The 20,040-nt window shown below is 35.9% G+C and overlaps 1 protein-coding gene across 5 annotated transcripts in view; it reads right to left on the bottom strand.

Annotated features, from left to right (window-relative positions):
* LOC145673498 (uncharacterized) overlaps positions 1-20,040 on the bottom strand; it is a 154,541-nt gene that overhangs the window by 1,555 nt on the left and 132,946 nt on the right. For 4 of the 5 annotated variants that reach the window (XM_081743268.1, XM_081743263.1, XM_081743265.1 and 1 more), the window contains 2 exons: positions 17,786-17,914; positions 1-5,086 (listed from right to left, as the gene is read on the bottom strand). The exon at positions 1-5,086 is cut by the window's left edge and continues 1,555 nt beyond it. In XM_081743268.1, the coding sequence (XP_081599394.1) occupies positions 4,484-5,086; positions 17,786-17,914 (732 nt within the window). In that variant the 3' untranslated portion in view covers positions 1-4,483. The remainder of the gene's footprint in view (positions 5,087-17,785; positions 17,915-20,040) is intronic. The other variant, XM_081743266.1, reaches the window with a different exon arrangement.

Genomic DNA, 20,040 nt, shown 5'->3' with positions numbered 1-20,040 from the left:
GCAAGTACCTTAATAATAATAATAATAAATCCGTAACAGAGAAATTGCCAGGTCAAACGGCTACATGAAAGTAGTGCCACACCGATAGGTAAAAGCTACTTAATAAAAGCTGCAAAGACAGCTAATCACGGAAACAGGGATTAGTAAACAAAGCAAAGTGTCTAAGTTTGTGAAAAACTACGTAGTTTATATTATATTATATATATACACACAGACTGTCCCAGATGTAGTGATTATTTTGCGCAGAATAGTCATATACTATATATATATATATAAGAAAGTGTAGTACATTTTTTTTTGTAGTAATACACGATGGAATGTAAATATGAAAAAACAAATAGCGAACACTGTAACAGTATCACCCAATGATAATAATAAACAAGTTTTGCACCTATTCTATATTATGTCTGCTAATTATTTTTTATTTACGTATCTTTTCATGTAAAAGAGCTTTTATTTGAAGTAATACTGAAACATCTCCTTCCAACCATAAATGTATTTATCTTAAGAGAGAGTATTTGGGTTTATTTGGCATGTATTTCGAATGCCTTCCTTTTTATACTACCTGATGTACATATTTTTAAACTGACACGAAGCTCGAATTAGCATAACTATTTAGCCCAGGAGCGAAGCATTAACCATGAGCCGGTTATTAAAATAGGAATAAGGGAAAATTTTGGAGCGCGTGAACCACAAGAAGATATCAATTTGGAACGTGTCATCGAGTAAAATAAAAATATTACAGTGCCTTCGGTAGCTTACTCCACAATTCAGACAGCACACTATCACAATTTTCATTAATCTATATAATAAAATAAATAAAATAAGTTATACACAGAAATGTATGAAGAACTACAAAACAACTAAATTTAAACAAATACAACTCTGTTTCCTTCTATATTTAAGTTCACTGCAAAAATAATTTTGTAAAGCCTTGGAAATTCAAGTTCCAATATGGTAACCTTGTAGTGTATCGTGAGCACAGTTATCTGCTGAACGTTCAACAAATTGCGTTAACAAGACTAGTATTATGATTTTTTTCTGTTGATTTACGGCAGCATAATTCTAAGGAAAATACTTTGTTGTTGCACTCTATTATTAAATCTAGCCCGTTACATTGCCAACAGAAGCTAACGACACAAACCTTGGATTTCATATTTTAAACTTTATTTAGTATCTTTTGCACATTTTAATATAAGAAGTCGGAATTTTCTACTCACAGAAGTCAGTAAATTTCGATTACTTGTATAAGATGTAACTATCTAAACGGAGTGGTGGTGTTTTAGTAATTATATAATGGTAGTGTCACGTTTAATCATTTAGAACGTTTATTTTATTACAATGTTTCAATATAGCAGCAATTATTCCCTATGCTTTTTAATTAGGACACACTTTCAATTGAACAACGGCTCAAAAGTGTCTTGAAAGATTAATTGAACAGATTTTGGAAGACAGTTCCAACATATCGATTCCTGAGAACTGAGAGGTACATTTGTTCTAAGACTCAATTTCAATGTATTGAATGAAATATAATACGAGGGTTGTTCTGTAAGTTTTGCCTCCAACACACTAACTTTCTTATTAATTGTTGTACGTGCATAATTGTATCTTCAAACGAAAGCTGGAACCTCTTGTTTCACAAATGTGTGTTATTTTTTCAGGTCACTCCACTGACAAATGACGCACTCGCAGGAATAGTGATGCTCTACATGAGTATCCGGTTAAAACATCGTGTGGTCATCGATTGCCTTTTTGTGGGAAGGCGTGACACCCATCAACACCTACCACCGCATGACTGCTATATATAGGAAAGCACATATGTGGATATTAGCAGTGGAGATGCGTTCGAACTGTGCGCACAGAAAATCCAGCCACATCGTGTTTGCATGACAAGGACCTCAGTGGACGGCTAATGACTGCATTCCAGAGAAAGTAGGATAGGTTGCATAGGTTGATGCATTGGTTCGCGGTGATCGGCGCATTAAGCAGGGGGTGATTCAAGGTATTCATATGATCATATCATTCTGAGCACTAAATCACATTATATGCGATGAGCTTGGGTTCAAGAAAGTGTGTTCAAGATAGGTTTCACCTGAAAGTGGAAATGAAAGATGCCCTCAAAAACGCATGTGAGCAAAATTTGGCCCGTTTTCACCATCAAACGCGATGCCTTTCTCATGCGTTTCTTAACTGTAGTCAAGTCCTGGGTTCATCACTTCAAGCCCGACACTACACGCCAGTCCATGGAGTACAAACATTAATTCTTTCTCCGTCCTAAAAAGTTCAAAACGCAGCCATCAGCAAGGAATGAAATGGTCACCATCTTTTGGGACAGCGAAGGTATAGTGCTGACTTTTTGTCCTCTCAAAAACGCCATCCGTAACACAACATCGCACGACCGCATACAGGCCAAGAGACCACCGCCGCGTTGCAAAAGCTTCAAGTTGGGGGTTTTGCCGCATAACCTTACAGCACTGACCTGGCCTCTTGTGACTTTTAGCTGTTCTCAAAGCTTAAAACACACCTGGAAGGCCAGCTTTTCTCATCCAACATGGGAGTCATCAAGGCAGTGCTATCTTGGTGTCGTCAGCACTTGACCGACGGCATGCAATAACTAGTGCACAGCTGTTGCAAGTGCGTCGACGCCGGTGGGGACTATATTGAACAGTAAAAGAATCCTTGAAAAGCAGAAGGTTTAAACTTTCGTTTAAGGGTAAAAATATTTATGTACAACAATTAATAACAAAAATTAGAGGGTTGGAGGCAAAACTTAATGAACAATCTTCGCATAAATGGGCAACTTTTTCGAAATTACAGTAAAAAGTTTTAAAAGCATAGGCCTAGTTTTGAAATAGATAAATGATGAAAACAGTGATGTTACTTAGATAAACAATAATCACAGTGATATTACGTCAACCACTAATTATAGGAAAGCATGATTACGTAAGTCCGAATAGATTTTAACCATAAAATGTATTGTGCTAATTCTACTCATTAAAAACTTCGTAGTCAGAACCCCCCAGTATGTCTTTTGCCCGATGATAGATAAACCCCCAAAGCAATTTCTTTCATGAACAGCATTTACAAATACAATGCTGACTGGGAACGATATTAAAACAAATATTTATCCATGCTACTGCTCACAACATTAAGAAATAATTTTTCCAATTCTTCCAGTTGATATCATGCCGGTTAACGACAGCACATATTACAGTATTTTGTTATCCAAAAATAATATTACATCATTTTCGGGATGTGATTTTAGTTCTCTCATTAACTGATAACTGCTTTTCTATTCAATTAATTGCCCATCTTATTTCATAATTATTGCTAACTAGTATGAAACCAACGATAAATATTTCTTAATTTACCACAATGTAGTACTGTATTTGCTGTTGAGTTAAAAATATTGATACTACAAATAAAGATAATTAATTACATGCGCCTTCTTTTCATGATGTTTACATCAGTTAAATGTGTTTGCAAGTGTAGCAATGCCTACATTTGACGGAAGAAAAATGTATGATTACACTTTTTATTGCACCTGTTGGAGTAACAAGTTTAAATATTATTATTTATATCGATCTAATAAATAAATAGATAACCGCAACTCAGATCACCATACATACACACTAACGGGCGCTTACACAAATCCATACATTCGAAAATCAACCTAACAATAATTTCCAACACACCGCAAGAAGGATCAGTTCCTGTTTCGTTCTGATAGTTGAATTTTAGCAGTACCTCTAAACAATCTGCCGATCCACATTCCTCAAATATATATATTTTTTGTTTTAACATTTTTTTATGTTGCCTTGAACAGGATATTCTTTTTTTCCTTACTATGATTTCTAAAAATTATAATTTATCTTATGTTGGACAATTTTTCATTTGGTTTTTCTCAATTCTAGTAGAACCATAATAGTTCAATATATGCACCATAGAAAAGTACATGTGGGCTTGTAGTAATGTATCACAGAAAGCAAATGTAACAATTTTTTTCTTATTACTTTTACATAATCAACAAAGCACGATATATATATATATAATCTATATATATAGCTATCAACAAGTACTCGACCTCATGTATATACTATTTTTCCTTTTCAATTAGATATACGGATTCCTTAGGAGTATTACCTATCATGTTTGTGTCTAGCTCAAAATATAATGGGAATGATGATTGATACGTAATACACATTGAAATAGTACATGGTGATCTGGCAACATTCATTCATGATCTGGACTCAGGTTAAGGAGTCAAGAATTAAATAATAAACTCATACTTATGTCCATGCTACACACAAAAGTTGAAAATTTACACTTAATACAAAAGAAAAAGAGCACTTAACATTTAAATAAAGAAGTTTTTATCGTTTTAGGGTTATCAAGATGTACTTCTTCCTTAAAGCTTCCGGGCACACATCACTAACACAAAAACAGAAACGTGCCGACCCTGCTAAGTTCACACATATATATATCACGATTTTTTTGCACCAGGAACACCTGCTGTCTCAGCTCTACTGAGCGCCAGAGCATATTCCAAATCAGCCTGTTCTTGCTCCAGTCGTTTCCGTCTTTCGTCTTCTAGCCTAAGACTTTCGGCCGCTGCCCACGCTAATTGTTCGTCTTCAGGCGGAAGTTTATGCTGTGCTTTTCCCGGTTTGGACAACGCTCCTAGAACTGTCTGTTCACTTCTGGAAGACGACTTGGAATCACGAGGACTAGATACGCCCAACGGACTAAGTCTCTGATGGCTGAAGGGATCAATGCTTGATCCTAATGATCGGTCAGAAAACTTGTTAGATGTAATCACATTATCACTTTTCAAGGTGTTCGTAATAAAACCCACACTGTCTCCTTTGAAATCGGATTCTTCCTCTTGGCCAAACGGATCCGCGATATTGAAAGGGTCTTCGTAACGGTAATTTTTAAATGGATCCTCTGTGAATTCCAAGTCAGCATAACGATGTTGCTGATTGCTGGCTGCAGGTTGATTCTTTTCCACTGGCTTACGAGACGGCCATGTTCCAGCTACCCCTGCACTACTACTCCAGGTGGACCCCACAGCTGTTTCAGAGAACTGAAGAAGGGAGAATTTTAAGGCTGAAAATTAGACAAAAAAGAACACTTCTGTTACTCTAGTGGCCTCTTTCCTGTAAGAGAAACTCAAAAAGGAATAATTAACAAGATGGGGAGACATTATTGTCCACACGTCATTTAATCCACAAGACACGCCATCCACAGCTCATTCATTACATTTGACATTTCGTCAGTATTTGTCCACCTCTAAAGGGTCAAAACCCATATTCAAAAATGGGTTGCATGATTAATTTCTTTCTTATTTGTTTTATGTAAATACATATAAAGTGTAATTTACAAGTTATTTATCTGACAAAGGAAACGAAAATAAAATTTGTTAATTTAAAATTCATGTATTAGCCATATAAAAGATTCAATATTTAGAACTTCAATTTTGTTGAAATATTTTAATGAAATTGTAACTTTCTCAACACTGTTATAACCAATTTTACATTTTTTAGAGCTCTACTTCTTTTTCTGTATCTTAATACCAATGGAAAGGAAAACATTAATTTTATTTTTTAGCCTAAAAGACATAATAGTGGGGCGTTAGACCACTCCAAATTACTATGAAAACATGATTAGTGGTCTATTTCTTTTACTAGTATTAATAAAAATGGGTGTTTATTAAAAGTGGAATTTAGAAATGTGATTTTATATCACCTTTAAATTGTTCATATCCATAAAAAAAATGTAATTTGAATAACTATATTCACAGACATTTTAAATATAAGTATTTAACAGAACAGTTATTTTATGCTATAAAAAGAATGCATTACTACTTCATAATGTTTAGATCTTTTCCATCCCAAGTACAACATAAACAATTCAACTTTAACTGGAAAATGCGAAAATTTACTTCTTAATATGAAGTCGAAATCAATGCAAATACCATTTTATCAGTTTCGTACAATTTCGCTTTAAACAACATGATTTCAGAATTATTCTTTATTGAAATTCAAAGTTCTGAGTATGTCCCCCACCTCCTTCCAATCCTATCATTATTATTTGTATTCTTGAATATTTTAAAGATTTTCTTTATTTTAAAAAAGACGCAAACAAAACGTGTTTTTACGAGTAATTACATAACCCCTACTCCAACCGTTCTTTGTTTGTAGTGGATTGACAAGGCGTGTGTTGATCTTTCTGGGAATTATTTCCCTAATTATTATTGGGTCACCATACATTATTTAATTCTATTTCTCATTCTGTTATTCAGCTCACAAGAGAAAAGTATTAAATAAAAATTCTAGATTTCTTTATTTCCATATATACGGGGTGTACAGGACAACGTTAAAACAAGGAAAGAAGTATCCCATCACTAGGTTACGAGGATTGGGATCTTATCTTCCAGAAAAATTCTCTACATTCTCTACCATTTTAACTTCCACCAACTCAGCAGGCCTTAATATTTTTTGTTTATTGCTTGTTTCTCGAGCCCGAGTTCATCTGAAACTTCTAGCAAATTATTTTGAGACTATATATATATATATATATCGGGTGTTCTAAAAATGGTGCCCACGGACAACAGAGCTAAAACAAAGCGAAAATAATATACACTGCTCCACAAAACTTAAGCAACTCGAAGAAAGTGTCAGAAAATAAAACGACATGATCACTGCACCAAGTATAATGAACAAACAGACGGTCCAGATGCACAACGCAACACAAGTGAAGACGAACAATACAGTTAGGATGTACAGAGTGACCAAAAAGTTCAGCACAACGATACCTCCACAGGTGAAGCTGGATTGTGCGAGGGTATAGACAGTCAATATGGCGTGTGACCACCACGAATAGCTATACAGGCACGACATCTGGCCTCCATGTTGCAAATCAGTGTTGATCAAGTCTTGCGGCAGATGGCGCCACTCCTCGAGGATAGCTGTTTGCAGGTCAGGGAGAGTGCGTGCTGGTGGACTGCGCTGAGCTATTTGCCGCCCAAGAGCATCCCACACATGCTCGATGGGATTCAAGTACGGCGAATATGCAGGCCATGCAATACGCGTAATGTCTTCGCTCTCCAGATACTCGGACACAAGATGTGCACAGTGTGGGCGGGCATTATCGTCCATGAAAAGGAAGTGTAGACCAAATGCTCCGCGGAAATTGCGCACATGTGTATTGAGAATTTCATCCCGATACCGTTGTGCTGTTAAAGTTCCATGTTGCACAATATGGAGGTCCGTTTTCCCATCCAGCATAATTCCACCCCACACCATAATAGAACCACCGTCATAGGACGGCCGTTCAGCAATGAAGTTTGGATGATCCGTGTTCCTGGCTCTCTCCACACCGTCTCTGACCAGAATCTGACGACAGGCTGAATCTCGACTCATCGAAGAACATGACACGCGCCCACTGGTATTCCCCCATGCAACATGTTCCTGACACCATGTGTAACGCGCACGTTTGTGCTGCAGTTTCAATGGCACACACAGCACAGGCCGCCTTGTATACAGTCCTGCTCTATTGAGCCGCCGACGAACAGTTTCACGACTCACGCGTTGTCCTGTAGCCTGAAACAACTCATTGGCCAGTTGAGAGCATGAAGCTTGATGGTTACGTTTGGCAGAAATTGTTAGAAATCGGTCCTCGACGGCCGACGTCTTCTTCGGACGGCCTCCTCCATGGCGTCTACTGACTTCACCTCCATTTTGGAAGGGACTCCACAGCCTCGACACAACACTTTTGTTCACGTTGAATTCCTGCGCCACTTCCACTTGCAATCGGCCCAATTCCAACCGCCCAATTATTCGCCCGCCGTCAAAGTCACTCAAATGTCGTCTACCAGCCATTGCAAGGTGTGTACCCCACACAAGAACCACTAACTCAATGCTTGGAGCCTCGGACACTACTGGGCTGTGGTGTACGCCTCATGGCATAAGTTGTTCACCGCTCTTAGACGGTGCTGCTTATGCGATACAGTGGGCGCTCGCCTTGCCTGTGTGTCTCTGTGTATGTGCATGCCACTAACCAGTGTTGGATGGGCCCCACACGTAACTTATACCACGCTCTCTCGGGTTGCTTAAGTTTTGTGGAGCAGTGTATAATGGTATACCCTGCAGGGCCTCCTTCAGCCGCTACAGGGAATCAAAATTTCACTATGTGGCAAACATCGCAGATTAACTTGGAACTATTAATATTGCTCTATGAATCCATCAAGCAGTTACATCGACAGTTATGCTAATAAATGTTGCTAGTGTCAACAATTATTGACTAACTGCCATCTAGAAAGAATCGAGGTAACTATTAGATGGATTGGTGGATCTACCCTATGGTTCTATATCTTCGATCTTGGCACATAGTACAATTTGTCTCTCCAGACGAAGATCCGAAAAGTGTATGTATGTGTATATATATATATATATATATATATATATATATATATATATATATATATATTAGTTTTGACTTGTAGAATAGTCCTCTGTGGTCGATGGGCGCCATTTTTAGAACACTCGATTTAGACCGTGGAAATACCTAGGTGTATTTATATTGTATTGTTATCCACTGATGGAATTCAGTGAAACAAATGAGAATTGTCTGTGCCCAATCGATATTTTTATTTCAAGCCGAAGAACTTCCTACGTTTAGTTGCGAATATGTGGTAATTTAACGAGAGATGGGTAGGCATACTCATGATAATGCATATGGTATTACTTTTATTATTTACAACGAACTGAAGTCATTCGCTGTTATTATACCCTATGGGATAGGTCTTCAGCTAGGTGAAGTGTGATCGACCAACCGGATTCAGTTGCGGTTCTTAAAATGCGCAAATTTTAAAATCTTAAATTACATTTTTATTGGTTGAATTAGCATTTGGGTGATGGATTTGTTCGATACAAAAAAATGAGCTATTGTTAATCAATGCTTAACGAATGAATGTTCTGTGGATAGTACGTCCTGCGAAATCAAGGGCTGTGGACAAAACGGGGCATCGCCAAAAATACAACTTGACAGTCAGGCATCAGGCAAGCATGCAGGCCAAAAGCATAAAGGAATCCTAAAAAGAAAAAAAAATCAATGTAAGTTTCATAAAGAAACAAATAATATATTTCTGTAAAGAAAAATAAATAAATATAAAAGAAAATAATAGTAAATGCATTCAGGCACAGAAGCACCACATAATGATGATAATGATGATGATAAATGTGTATCAAGCTATAGCAACAGAATAAAATAGTGAAATAAGTGATAGAGGAAAATATAATAAAATTCTATAAAAAATTGAATTCTGATTGTTCACAGCAATAAAAATAAAGCACGTGAGAATAAAGTGTATACATATTCGAAAAAGAAATATTTCTTGGTATCAACATCATTATACAAAATGACTTAATTCGTGCAGACAAATAATGAAGAATAATAAATATAAAAATAATAAGAAATATCATTTTAATGCAACATATTATCTTATAATTTGTCTTAACAGCTGTGTTCCCTTAATGAAATAACGAAGTAGGTAGAACTGTGGACAATCAGAATAATAATGCTGATGCTTCTTTCCTACATTTGCTTCATTCTTAGTTCTTTTTAAATTCTTAGAACTTAAAATACTTTATTCTTCATTTTAGAAAGCTTTATGAATTAGAACACGGAATATCACGTTTACGAATCATTCAAAAATGTTCTCACTAGTTAACAGTAAGTTCTCAATTATTCACGTTGCTCCAGTACTTAATATACGAATATATTTCAGTCAACTAAATCTTAACTTGCAATTATTCAATCTAAATGTTATAAGGAACAAATTCATGCAGAATTCTGTTTTTTATGATTATTATTATTTGAAAGTGCAAAAAGTATTTGATGGAACAACATGAACAATGCAGTGATTAAGGAGCAACAAAATGTAAGAGAATTTCAAGATATTAATCTTACACGTTAATTATGTATTTCCTTTCTTTAAGATGCCGAAATAAACCTTCAACATAGCAATCCTCATTGCTGTGCCTGCATTGTATAGCTGTAAAAATGTGCATAATTTCTTAAGGATATATATATACTCATAGAAACAATTTCCGCTTTATGTTTACTCAGCTTAAAAGATTATCTTAATTTTGTTATCGTTTATGCCATAAAAAAATTACAAGGTGCATATCAATATTTATAAGTAATACAAATTAGAGCCAACAATTTATGTATCTTTTGTCGCTTGTACAGAAGTCATTATATAAAAATATGCATTTTAGAAGGCGAATCTTCATAAATTTTGTACTCGAATTTATTTATGACGAACCAATTGCAGCAGAGTAAGTTACGTAGAACTAATTTAATCCCTATATTTTGACTGTTTAAATGTTTAACTTGCCTCACTAGAAATTCTGCTTGACAGTCTTTGTAGTGAACAAAATATAAGCGCAAAGTCTTAGATCTAACATCCCACAAAATATGGAAATCGATGAAGATAATCGCGGAAAAGAATCTAGCAGTATTCGAACTAGCGAACGTGAGATCGCTAGTTCATTCGACCAGTTCATTGTAATTTCCTTCCTCTCTGCTTTCCATTAATTAATTAATTAATTATAATTAAAACTGAATTATCGTTGTCTCCACTAGCCTATGAAATTAAGAGCAACTAGTATTTCAAGTAAAATTCGCGCTTTTTTTTTGTTTTATTAAATATACTAAAAGAGAGAGAAAAAATAAGATTTTTCGCACTTCTATATACTATGTATATCCATATACTCACGACTAAACTATATATCTAACAATGCATAAAGTTCATAGAGCAAAAGTGGGGGCATCTTAATTTGAAACTCCTACTTAGAACTGAGTTCTCCACGATCTACTCACACTCAGCACATTTTAGTAGGTCTATATATACACTACTTAGTGCAACTATTTCGTCACTACATAGCACTGTTGTGACCACATTTCTGTTTTGGTTTATAGCCAAGTGGTTAATGTGTGTGTGAATTTAATTCGACGTCGGCGACATGTGCTTTTGATCTTACGTTAGATTGTAGTTTCCATCTCACATAATCTTTGAAAATGGAAAAGGCTAAATTACAGAGAGCACTTCTCTTATTGATACAAGACCCAAAATCTTAGTAAAGTATCTGGACCTTAGGATTAGGAATTAGATTTCTGGGTTGTCAGCATCGAAGGCTATTTAGCCCGTCACGTATATGAGGGATGACGTCCCGCGGCGAGCACACTATCTGATGAAAGGAAAGATAGGAAGCACCCTGGGGACCATTGTTAGGTACCATCCCGGCATTTGCCTGGTGTGAATGAGGAAAACCCAGAAAAAACCTCACTCAAGATGGCTAGCATGAAAAAACTGTTGCACTTTTTCGAGCGAGAATCGAACCCGGAACCGCTCGAACCAAAAGTGAGCGCGTTAGCGACTACGCCACGCGGGGCCATTGCCTGGAACTTGATAAACTTTATATATGGTACCACTTTGCATCATTCTCGACGGCGGTGGCGTAATCAATAAGGCGTCTATATCTATCCAGGCCCATATTTAGATATTTCTTGCCCCGAGCCCAAGAAAACTTTGCGCATCTGTATTCAGTTATGTGTAAGCAAAGGGAATATATAAACAGACATCCAAATTAGCACGCACATACATTATAGACTGTGATACGTGACTCTAAGATAAAAAATGGAGGCGAAAATTACAACCACTAATAATTTTTAATATGTCACTCCCAAAACTTTGCCACCCTGTGGCAAGTACGGGCCTGCTCTACTGTACCTACCAACCGGACAACTCCGGATTTAGTTCTCATTCTACCCTCGTTCCATAGCAGCTCAAAAGTTCACCCAGCCTTTGTAAAATGGGACCTATGATTAATACCAGAACGTGGCGAACTGAAGAAAATGTGGGGATCTACGTTTACGTCCCCAAGAACCACCTCAGCTTCTTCCAAATTCTACGCGTATTCAACAACTTTTTAGCACATGTCATGCTTTTTAACCATGCCCTACTTGTAACACTTCTTAGGTGTAATATTTGCCAGTAAACCTAATCACTGGACTTCGTAATACTTTCGCGTACGTTTTACAACGTTATGATCGCCAAATTTTACTTGGTTTTGAAGTATTTTTTTTTTTTTTAATAAAAGAAGAAATTTAATATAATTAATTCTTTTCATTTCACTTACCGTTTTTTAAATTACTTAAGCAAGTCTCAGTTACCAATACCTGTCACCATATAAGTTTGGTTAGAATGTTGAAAGTAACTGAACGATATATGAGCAATCAATTTTTAGGTACAATTCGGTTGCATGCTATCAAGGGGAAACTCATTTATAATAGTCCCCCCTTACTTCTGAACCTCTGCATCTTGGGCAAAATTGATAGTGATCCATCAAGTTCAAGTTTTTTGTCTCCCGGACGGATGGACACATGGACAAACAACAAAGTAAGTACATAAAGTAGTCTGGATAATCCAAATCCTTTAGAAATTGAATGTTTACAAGTTATTATTCAAAATAAGAAAAATATCTGATTACTATTCTCATTGAAGCTTTGACATCACACAATTCAATATCAAAACGTAAACAAATACACGAGAATTCCCTGTGATTTATGTAACATGGTAAGCAGCGGGAAGTATTGGTTTAAACTAATTACGAGGAGTGGATGAAAGACGGTAGATGAAATGAAATGGAATCTTTCTGAGTTTTACGTCCCACGGTTATGCCGGTTAGGCAAGACGGTAGATGAATCTCGTTACTTAGTCCCCATGGAATTACAGGGTGTCTACTGCGTTTCATTTTCAAAATTCCAGTATATTCAGTATATCTATTAGCAAAATTCCTGTATCTAATACAATGATTTTTTAAAGTTCTTTAGGAATAATCACACTCTTGATTTCAGGTTTATAATTGTTTTACCATCAAAAGAATATTTTATTCTTAACAAATTTAGTTAACCTTGATTTAAAATACAATGATTTTTTTAAACATTTTTAAAGGGCCTCTCAACTCCCCTCACAGCCGTCCACTCCACCCATTGCTTTAAATGTTTAATTACAAAATGTATACAACTCTTGCTTTGGAAATATTTACAATCTCAACTGATACAAAATTGTTTCTAAGACTATTAAAACAATTTTTAAAAAAGTATTGTTGACAAATTACCAGTTTCATGATTTTTTCAGTACGTGGATCAAAATTCCAGTATATTTCCAGTATTTCCAGTATCAGTAGACACCCTGAATTATCTATCACACACTGAAGTCTAGAATCTCACTTTATAGGGGAGCAAACTTCACCGTAACTCAAACTATTATTGGTAAACTACTAATTTGCCTCTTGACCTCCCTCACAGTAATTAGTTCATTAAGAAAAAGGCTTATGAGTACATTCACTATGCAAAACTCGTAAGATACCAGATCACTGATTCACGGGTAGGTATCATGTGTGTTCTACGCTCCCTACAAGGTTCCGCGACGGCTGTAGTTGTGTCTGCGACGAGGAAAGTGGCTGTCAGCGATTCATGGAAATGAAACGTTGCCATGAGTTGATGGTATTCGAACGCGGCACGGTAGTGAGTTCCCGATGCATGGGACATTCGATTTCGTAAGTTTGCAGGAATTGAACTTTCCAGGTGCAACCGTGTCCTCGCATGGAATGGACCCCTTTGTTGTTGTGGAAAACACGTTGACTGGTCCGAGGTATCCTCAGCTGCTCACAGACCATCTCCATCAGCTTGTGGTCTTTCAACAGGACAATGCACTGCCACATCGTTCCAATATTTCGAAGAGCATGTAGAGGAAGTCAAGTTGACTGGTCCGCGGTATCCTCAGCTGCTGAACTGGCCATCCCTGAACCTCATCGAGTATATCTGGGATGATGCTGAACTCAGGTTCTGTGCATTGGATCCTCGATGCACAGGCCTCGACTGGCTGTTACTCTGCAGACTGTGTGGTGTCCGGAAGTGTACCAGACTTGCAGACTAAGTTCCACGCCGTATCGCTGCGCGCTGCAGAGCCACAAAGATCTCGACTAGATATTAGATGGGTTTCCCCATGAGTTTTGCTAAATCAGGTTAAGGTGATGCAAGTTAACTTCTAATAATGGATTATTTTTTACAAATCCATTTTCTATTTGATTTTAAATCCATAGGCACTTGTTCGGTTAAAATAAACTTTAGAAACTGTTAGAACTAATTGTAATATTTCAATTATACAAACGCTGACATCAATAAAGGGGTTCGAAGAATTCAACGAAACGATTCATCCTTGATAAAAGTACTGGAGACACAACGAATCTTGTATAGACACGAGCCTATACTTGGATACTACTACTTCAAAGAGTTAAGTGGCTGAAATCGTTAAGGAAAGATAAAAGATGTAAACACAATATCACTCTTTCAACAGCACTAAAAATAAGCCAGATGATTTCTTTAAATAGATGTTCAAAGATGATGTTAGAAACCTACAATTTCAAGAGATACATTATGACTGATGATTGACATATAAATGTACTGTGTATCATTCGACTGCATCTCTGTCCTGTGTAGACAGGCCCGTAACTAGCCACAGAGGTTGGGGGGGAGGCCTAAAAAATTCTCTTACAAATATCTAAATTGTGTCTTTTGTATTAATAATAGCATTTTCTGTTGATATCTGGAGAGACCACGAAAAGTTTAGGGAGGCCAGGCCCCCCTAGCCCCCCTCTGGTTGCGGGCCTGTGTGTAGATCAACTAAATTTACTAATTGAAACAAGAAAAAACGTGAAAAGGAATATTTACAAAAGAAACATTATGTTTTGGAAATTCAGTTGCAACTTTCGTTTGGTTTCAGGAAGTAAATTCTGGTTTAGTATTTAAGTCTTATGCTACCAAGCCAATTTTGTTTTCTTAGTTTTAATGTGGAGTGGGTAACTGATTTTCTACTTACAGAAATAGTTTTTCATAATGCCTTGGAAGATTATAGATTTGTGAATAACTACATGTGAGTTGCTATAAATCTGCAGAATTAAAAAAACTGTATATAATTTACGTAATACTTCTCAATGCTGACTGAAGAAACAATAATAGCTTGAATTCCATCTCTCGTTATAGTTTATGCACATCGTTCTCTGAAGTCGCTGAAATTTTTCCAATTTTTCATTCCAATCTCAATTTCTGTTCGTGATCCCTTTCTTAGCAGCTGAACTGTTCTGAAGAAATCTACTTGAATCTTCCATCTACTTGAATGAACTGCTGAGGAATGAAGTACTGGAAGCATGAGGATTCCTTTTTATAAACATAGACGTAAACTTTTCCATATGTATTATTACCACATCAAAGAAATATCAATTTGGGAACTTCATAGCAGAGTGACTAACGCGCATGCTTTCGGTGCGCAGGAACTTAAACAGATATAGGGATTGTCAGGTGTGCAACAGAATGGAGATCAGGATTGAAGAATAATAGCCTTGCTCTTTAAGAATAATAGCCTGTTTTAGAAACGGTACAAATTGTGGATTTTTTTTCAGTGATATTTTTGTTGTTATAGGACAAGGTCAGGAAGTTTTACGTTTTAGAAGTTAAGATCATTAGTTACGGAAGAGAGAATAATACTAAACGTGTAAACCAAGTAACTCTGTTAGGTACTTCAAGGTATTGTTACCCAGATGAAGACGTCAGAAAATAATACTTTCGAATTATAGGCATATAATATACATCGCTACGCATAAAGTATTTTATTTTTCATATTTTATGTTTATGTGATTCGCAATTTGGAATTCACGAAGCTTATAAATCAGAAATTTTCAGAATACTTGAAACGAGAAGACAAATCGTAACTAACGCAACATATATTTACTCATGTCTGTAAGATCCTCAATGGAACCCTAGTGACAGGAAAAAATGCGAAATCTAATGATATTCATATGTGATGCAATTGATAGAATTAAATATCCATATAATGAACAAAGAAGAAAAAGACACATGTGGTACAATATACTATACTTATTAACAATCAGAAGTCAGTTTTTAAAATTATAGAAGTTATAACGGCTTCACAGAAAACCCTTGCTAGTCAACAACCTTATAACTTTTGGTTTTAACAGCTTCGATAATGATGATCATCTCAGTTTTTCAAAATATAATCCTGTGGATTTAAAATCAAATAGAACCTACATGAAATTTCAAACATTACATGTTGATCTACATAATAACTTCTCACACTATTTAATACTGAACTTCAAACACGGGCTTTTTAAATGCTGGACACTCTTTAAACGTGGAATGATTTACACTTGTTCTGGAGGATTTATACAACTTGAAAGTTAGTTCAAATATAATATCTCATCTCTGAGAGGACTGAAAGACACGAAACAGAAACCATTGGACTCTGCTTGACTAACATTTATTTTAGAAAACAAAAATGCATTATGCGTTTTCGCATAAACCCATTGTTTATACGCTAGAAATTTAAAAGAATTCGAAATGTTTCGAAATAAGAGAAAAAGTGTTTTTCTATCATGTTGTGTGAAAAAAGTAGGAAGAAACTGAAAACTAGGAATTTAATTATTCCTATAGTTCCATTGGATTGTTGACTGTATTTATAATACTACAATTTGAGATTCCTTCAATATAGTGACTGAAATGATGAATAGAGAGTTATAAGATTTTGGAAGAAACTGAACAGAAGTTTCAAAATGAGTAGTAAATAGACAAGAAAACAAGTTGACTTTGGTTAAGAGCTGAGTAAGTTATGAGTAATATATAAACAGATAGTAATACAGTTCATGAATTTGGTTAGAAGTTATCTTTTCTTTTCCCACTAGCTAAACCTCGAAAGTGTGTGATACATCGTAGTACGTATTAAATATATACTGATAACACAAAACAACCAACTTCTGGCAGTATTTTCGTAGCAAATGACCGATAACAAAAGGATATATAAACAGTTACGAACAAAAACAGGTATGTAAACACTTACGAAACACTAAACAAATGGTATCTCGACTTCAAGACTAAATTCTCGGTTTCGATATCGGACACACAGAAAACAAAAGGAAACAAGTAGTGGCCAAAAAACATTAAGGCCATACACGCAATCGGTTATCTTAACAGTATGCTGGAGTATATGCTAGAAGAATGTTCGAGAAGTCCCTAACCATTTCTGAGAAAACGCTATTTTTTGTCTTTATTGCAGGTAATCTGAGAAAGATGTTAACCCGACAACAACGAATAGACGTCGTAAGGTGGGGACTCAATGGACTGCCCTTTCCTGAGGTCCATGAACGGTTTCCCTGACGTTACCATAGAGAAAGCCCAATGCAAACAACCATTCGAAGTTTGATTAAGTTCCAGCAAATGGGAGTATTCGTGACGAGAAGCTCTCTGGACGGCCATCGACGCTGCAAGAGACTGTGGAGACCATACACAGGCGATCAAGCAGAGTCCAAAAGCGTCGACACATTGTTTTGGTTGGGAACACGGCATTCCACTTCGTTTTACTACGTGTATTTGTGCCACTGCTTTTCTGAATTTCAAAATTAAAAATACACATTAATGTTCCAATCCTGACAAGTGATGAGATTCGGTGTAAGAAGTAAGCATTCATTTTCTTAATGACTTTAAATGTATTCTCTTCTATGACATCCTAAATGACATAGCTTCATAAAAATATTCATCATGTGTACTTTTAATACCAATAACAATAATCAATAAACGCTTATCAACGAACAACATAATAAATTAAAATCAACTGTCCTTATACTACTATGATATACATGCCTACCCATTTATATTTCAGGTCGAAGGCTGGTTTATCTTTGGCTCTTTCATGATTAATGGAAAGGTAAGATGTTGGAAAGGACAGTATAGAGGTTCCAAGGACTGGATAGGCGACAGTAGTTCGGTGACAACACTAGGAAAAGAACAACAAATTATCTTTGTGCATAAAATTAGAAGTGTCACAAATATTCAGGCATAAAGAAGCAATGGGGGAGGAAAATTTAATAACAAACTTACATACATACAAGCTAACATTTTAAGACAACATCCAGTAAAAGAAAATAAAAAGAAATGAGAATGAACATAAACAGCTACGAAATGACCAATTTGTGATGAGAAAAGCTACTGCACACTTTTCAGAATAATATTTAACTACAATGTACAAAGATTTTTAACTACATGAATTTTACCACGTATACTCTTAAAAACTATGTTTAACCCATTATTTTATATAATGTAAGGAAAGTTACATTTAAGAGAAAATTATATACCGCGAATCCTACAATATGTATATGTCAATCTTATGTAAGAAACAAATGTATTGTATATAAGTTTTAGCTGGGAAGAATTTACGATGTGTCAAACGAGAGACAGAATAACAAGGCTGGATTTTGTGGTGACAGGTTTGAATCAGCACAGGATCCATTAGTGGACTGTTGTTTCCAAGACAAATTTCGGGTTTCTAACAATGACAACTAGATTTACGAATATCAGTCTACACTGCTGTGTGTACAGAATACGGTTTGTTACATCTTGCATTTATGTTGTTTTTTATGTACCATGATTCTAAGCCCTAGACGGTGACGACAACAAGTTGATCCCGAAGAAAATAAATCGAATATATACGAAGTTCTGAAATGCAAGTTGTAAGGGAATCGCGACCTTGTGTATTTCACCACATAGCTCTTGAAATCACTATAACGAAAACGGATAATTTATCTTGTACGTAAATATTCTTTAAACTTAGAATACGTATGGGATATTCAAAAATTTTCGCCGTTACTGAGTACAAGCTGAATATTATAAATTAGAGAACAACTGTGGGTAAAGAAATCCAGAGATCTTCGTATTTGTTATAGCGAAATTGCTCATTTATTAGCATGCCTTCTTTGGTCCTTGATTCTGTTGGTAAGGTGGTTATTGTTAGTGTGCTGGGTACAAGTACTTGAAATTTTTACTGAATATTTACTGAAAATTCTAGACACAGCAAGTATGGGGTAATTGTAAACATTACTAGTGAACCGTGCAAGGAATTTTTGTAAGTTAGATACTACCTGTACTTTAAAGATACTCTCCGCTCTGCATGAGTATTGAGGGAAATTCTAACTGAAGCATACGACGATGCAGTAAGAATTCTGCTGAAAGGCAGTAGAAGTTATATTTCAACCAAAAAATACAAAGAATTTATTACTACAGTCTATTGAAAGGAGTAACAGCACTCAATATTACGCTTATGGACTTCTCGCACCCGTCCTGCATTTTTGCATGACAAAGCTTTTCTGGTTTTAGTCTTGCTTGTCTCAAGTATAAGGAATAGCATCTATTGGATGACGTAATTCGAAAGAAAAACTATTGAAAAAGCCCGGTCTGGCATTTTTCGACATTTTCTGCCATATTATTCTTACAATTGAGAAAAATTCGAAAAAACATTCGGGTAATTAGTACAGAAACGCCTGAATACTGAATCGTGCTTTCACTAAGTATGCATATGTATATGTAAAATACAATTCTACGTATCATCAAAATTGCCAGTTACTTATGATGTGCCATCTTGATTGAAAAAATAAATTTGGTAAGGTTTAAAGCTTACAGCCACAACTACTGCATAAATTCATTACTGTTTGCAATGCTCTTCCGATTTGATTTCTTTAAACAATAGTATTTTTGAAGGTAGAAGAAAGAATGGGAAGAGAATCAACAATATGTCACGAAGAGTGAATCAAATGTTGAACAAACTCCGCAATAAAAAGATGAAGGAGTTTCTCTTCAGTTTCTCTACAGATTACTTTGTCTTCAGAATCAAACATTGAAACTGGTGAAAACGCATTAAGCTCTTGGCATAGCTGATTAGTAGTGGCTGGTGGTCAGGTATCCTTTCACCATGTCCCAAATGTGCTCGATAGGACTTAGGTCAGGAGACCTAGCAGGCCAGGGTAGAAGGCGTATACCGAGTTGATTCTGAGTTTAACGTCCCTTTCAGCAGCAAGGCTACTGATTAACGTGGAATCCGAACCACATGAGCTCCCGCCAGGAAGGTGT

The sequence above is a fragment of the Thermobia domestica genome, chromosome 16 (assembly GCF_964235325.1).
Source record: "Thermobia domestica chromosome 16, izTheDome1.hap1.1, whole genome shotgun sequence".
NCBI classification, from domain to species: domain Eukaryota; kingdom Metazoa; phylum Arthropoda; class Insecta; order Zygentoma; family Lepismatidae; genus Thermobia; species Thermobia domestica.
The sequence above is the reverse complement of the archived record's forward strand: the minus strand, read 5'-3'. Positions and strand labels throughout refer to the sequence as shown.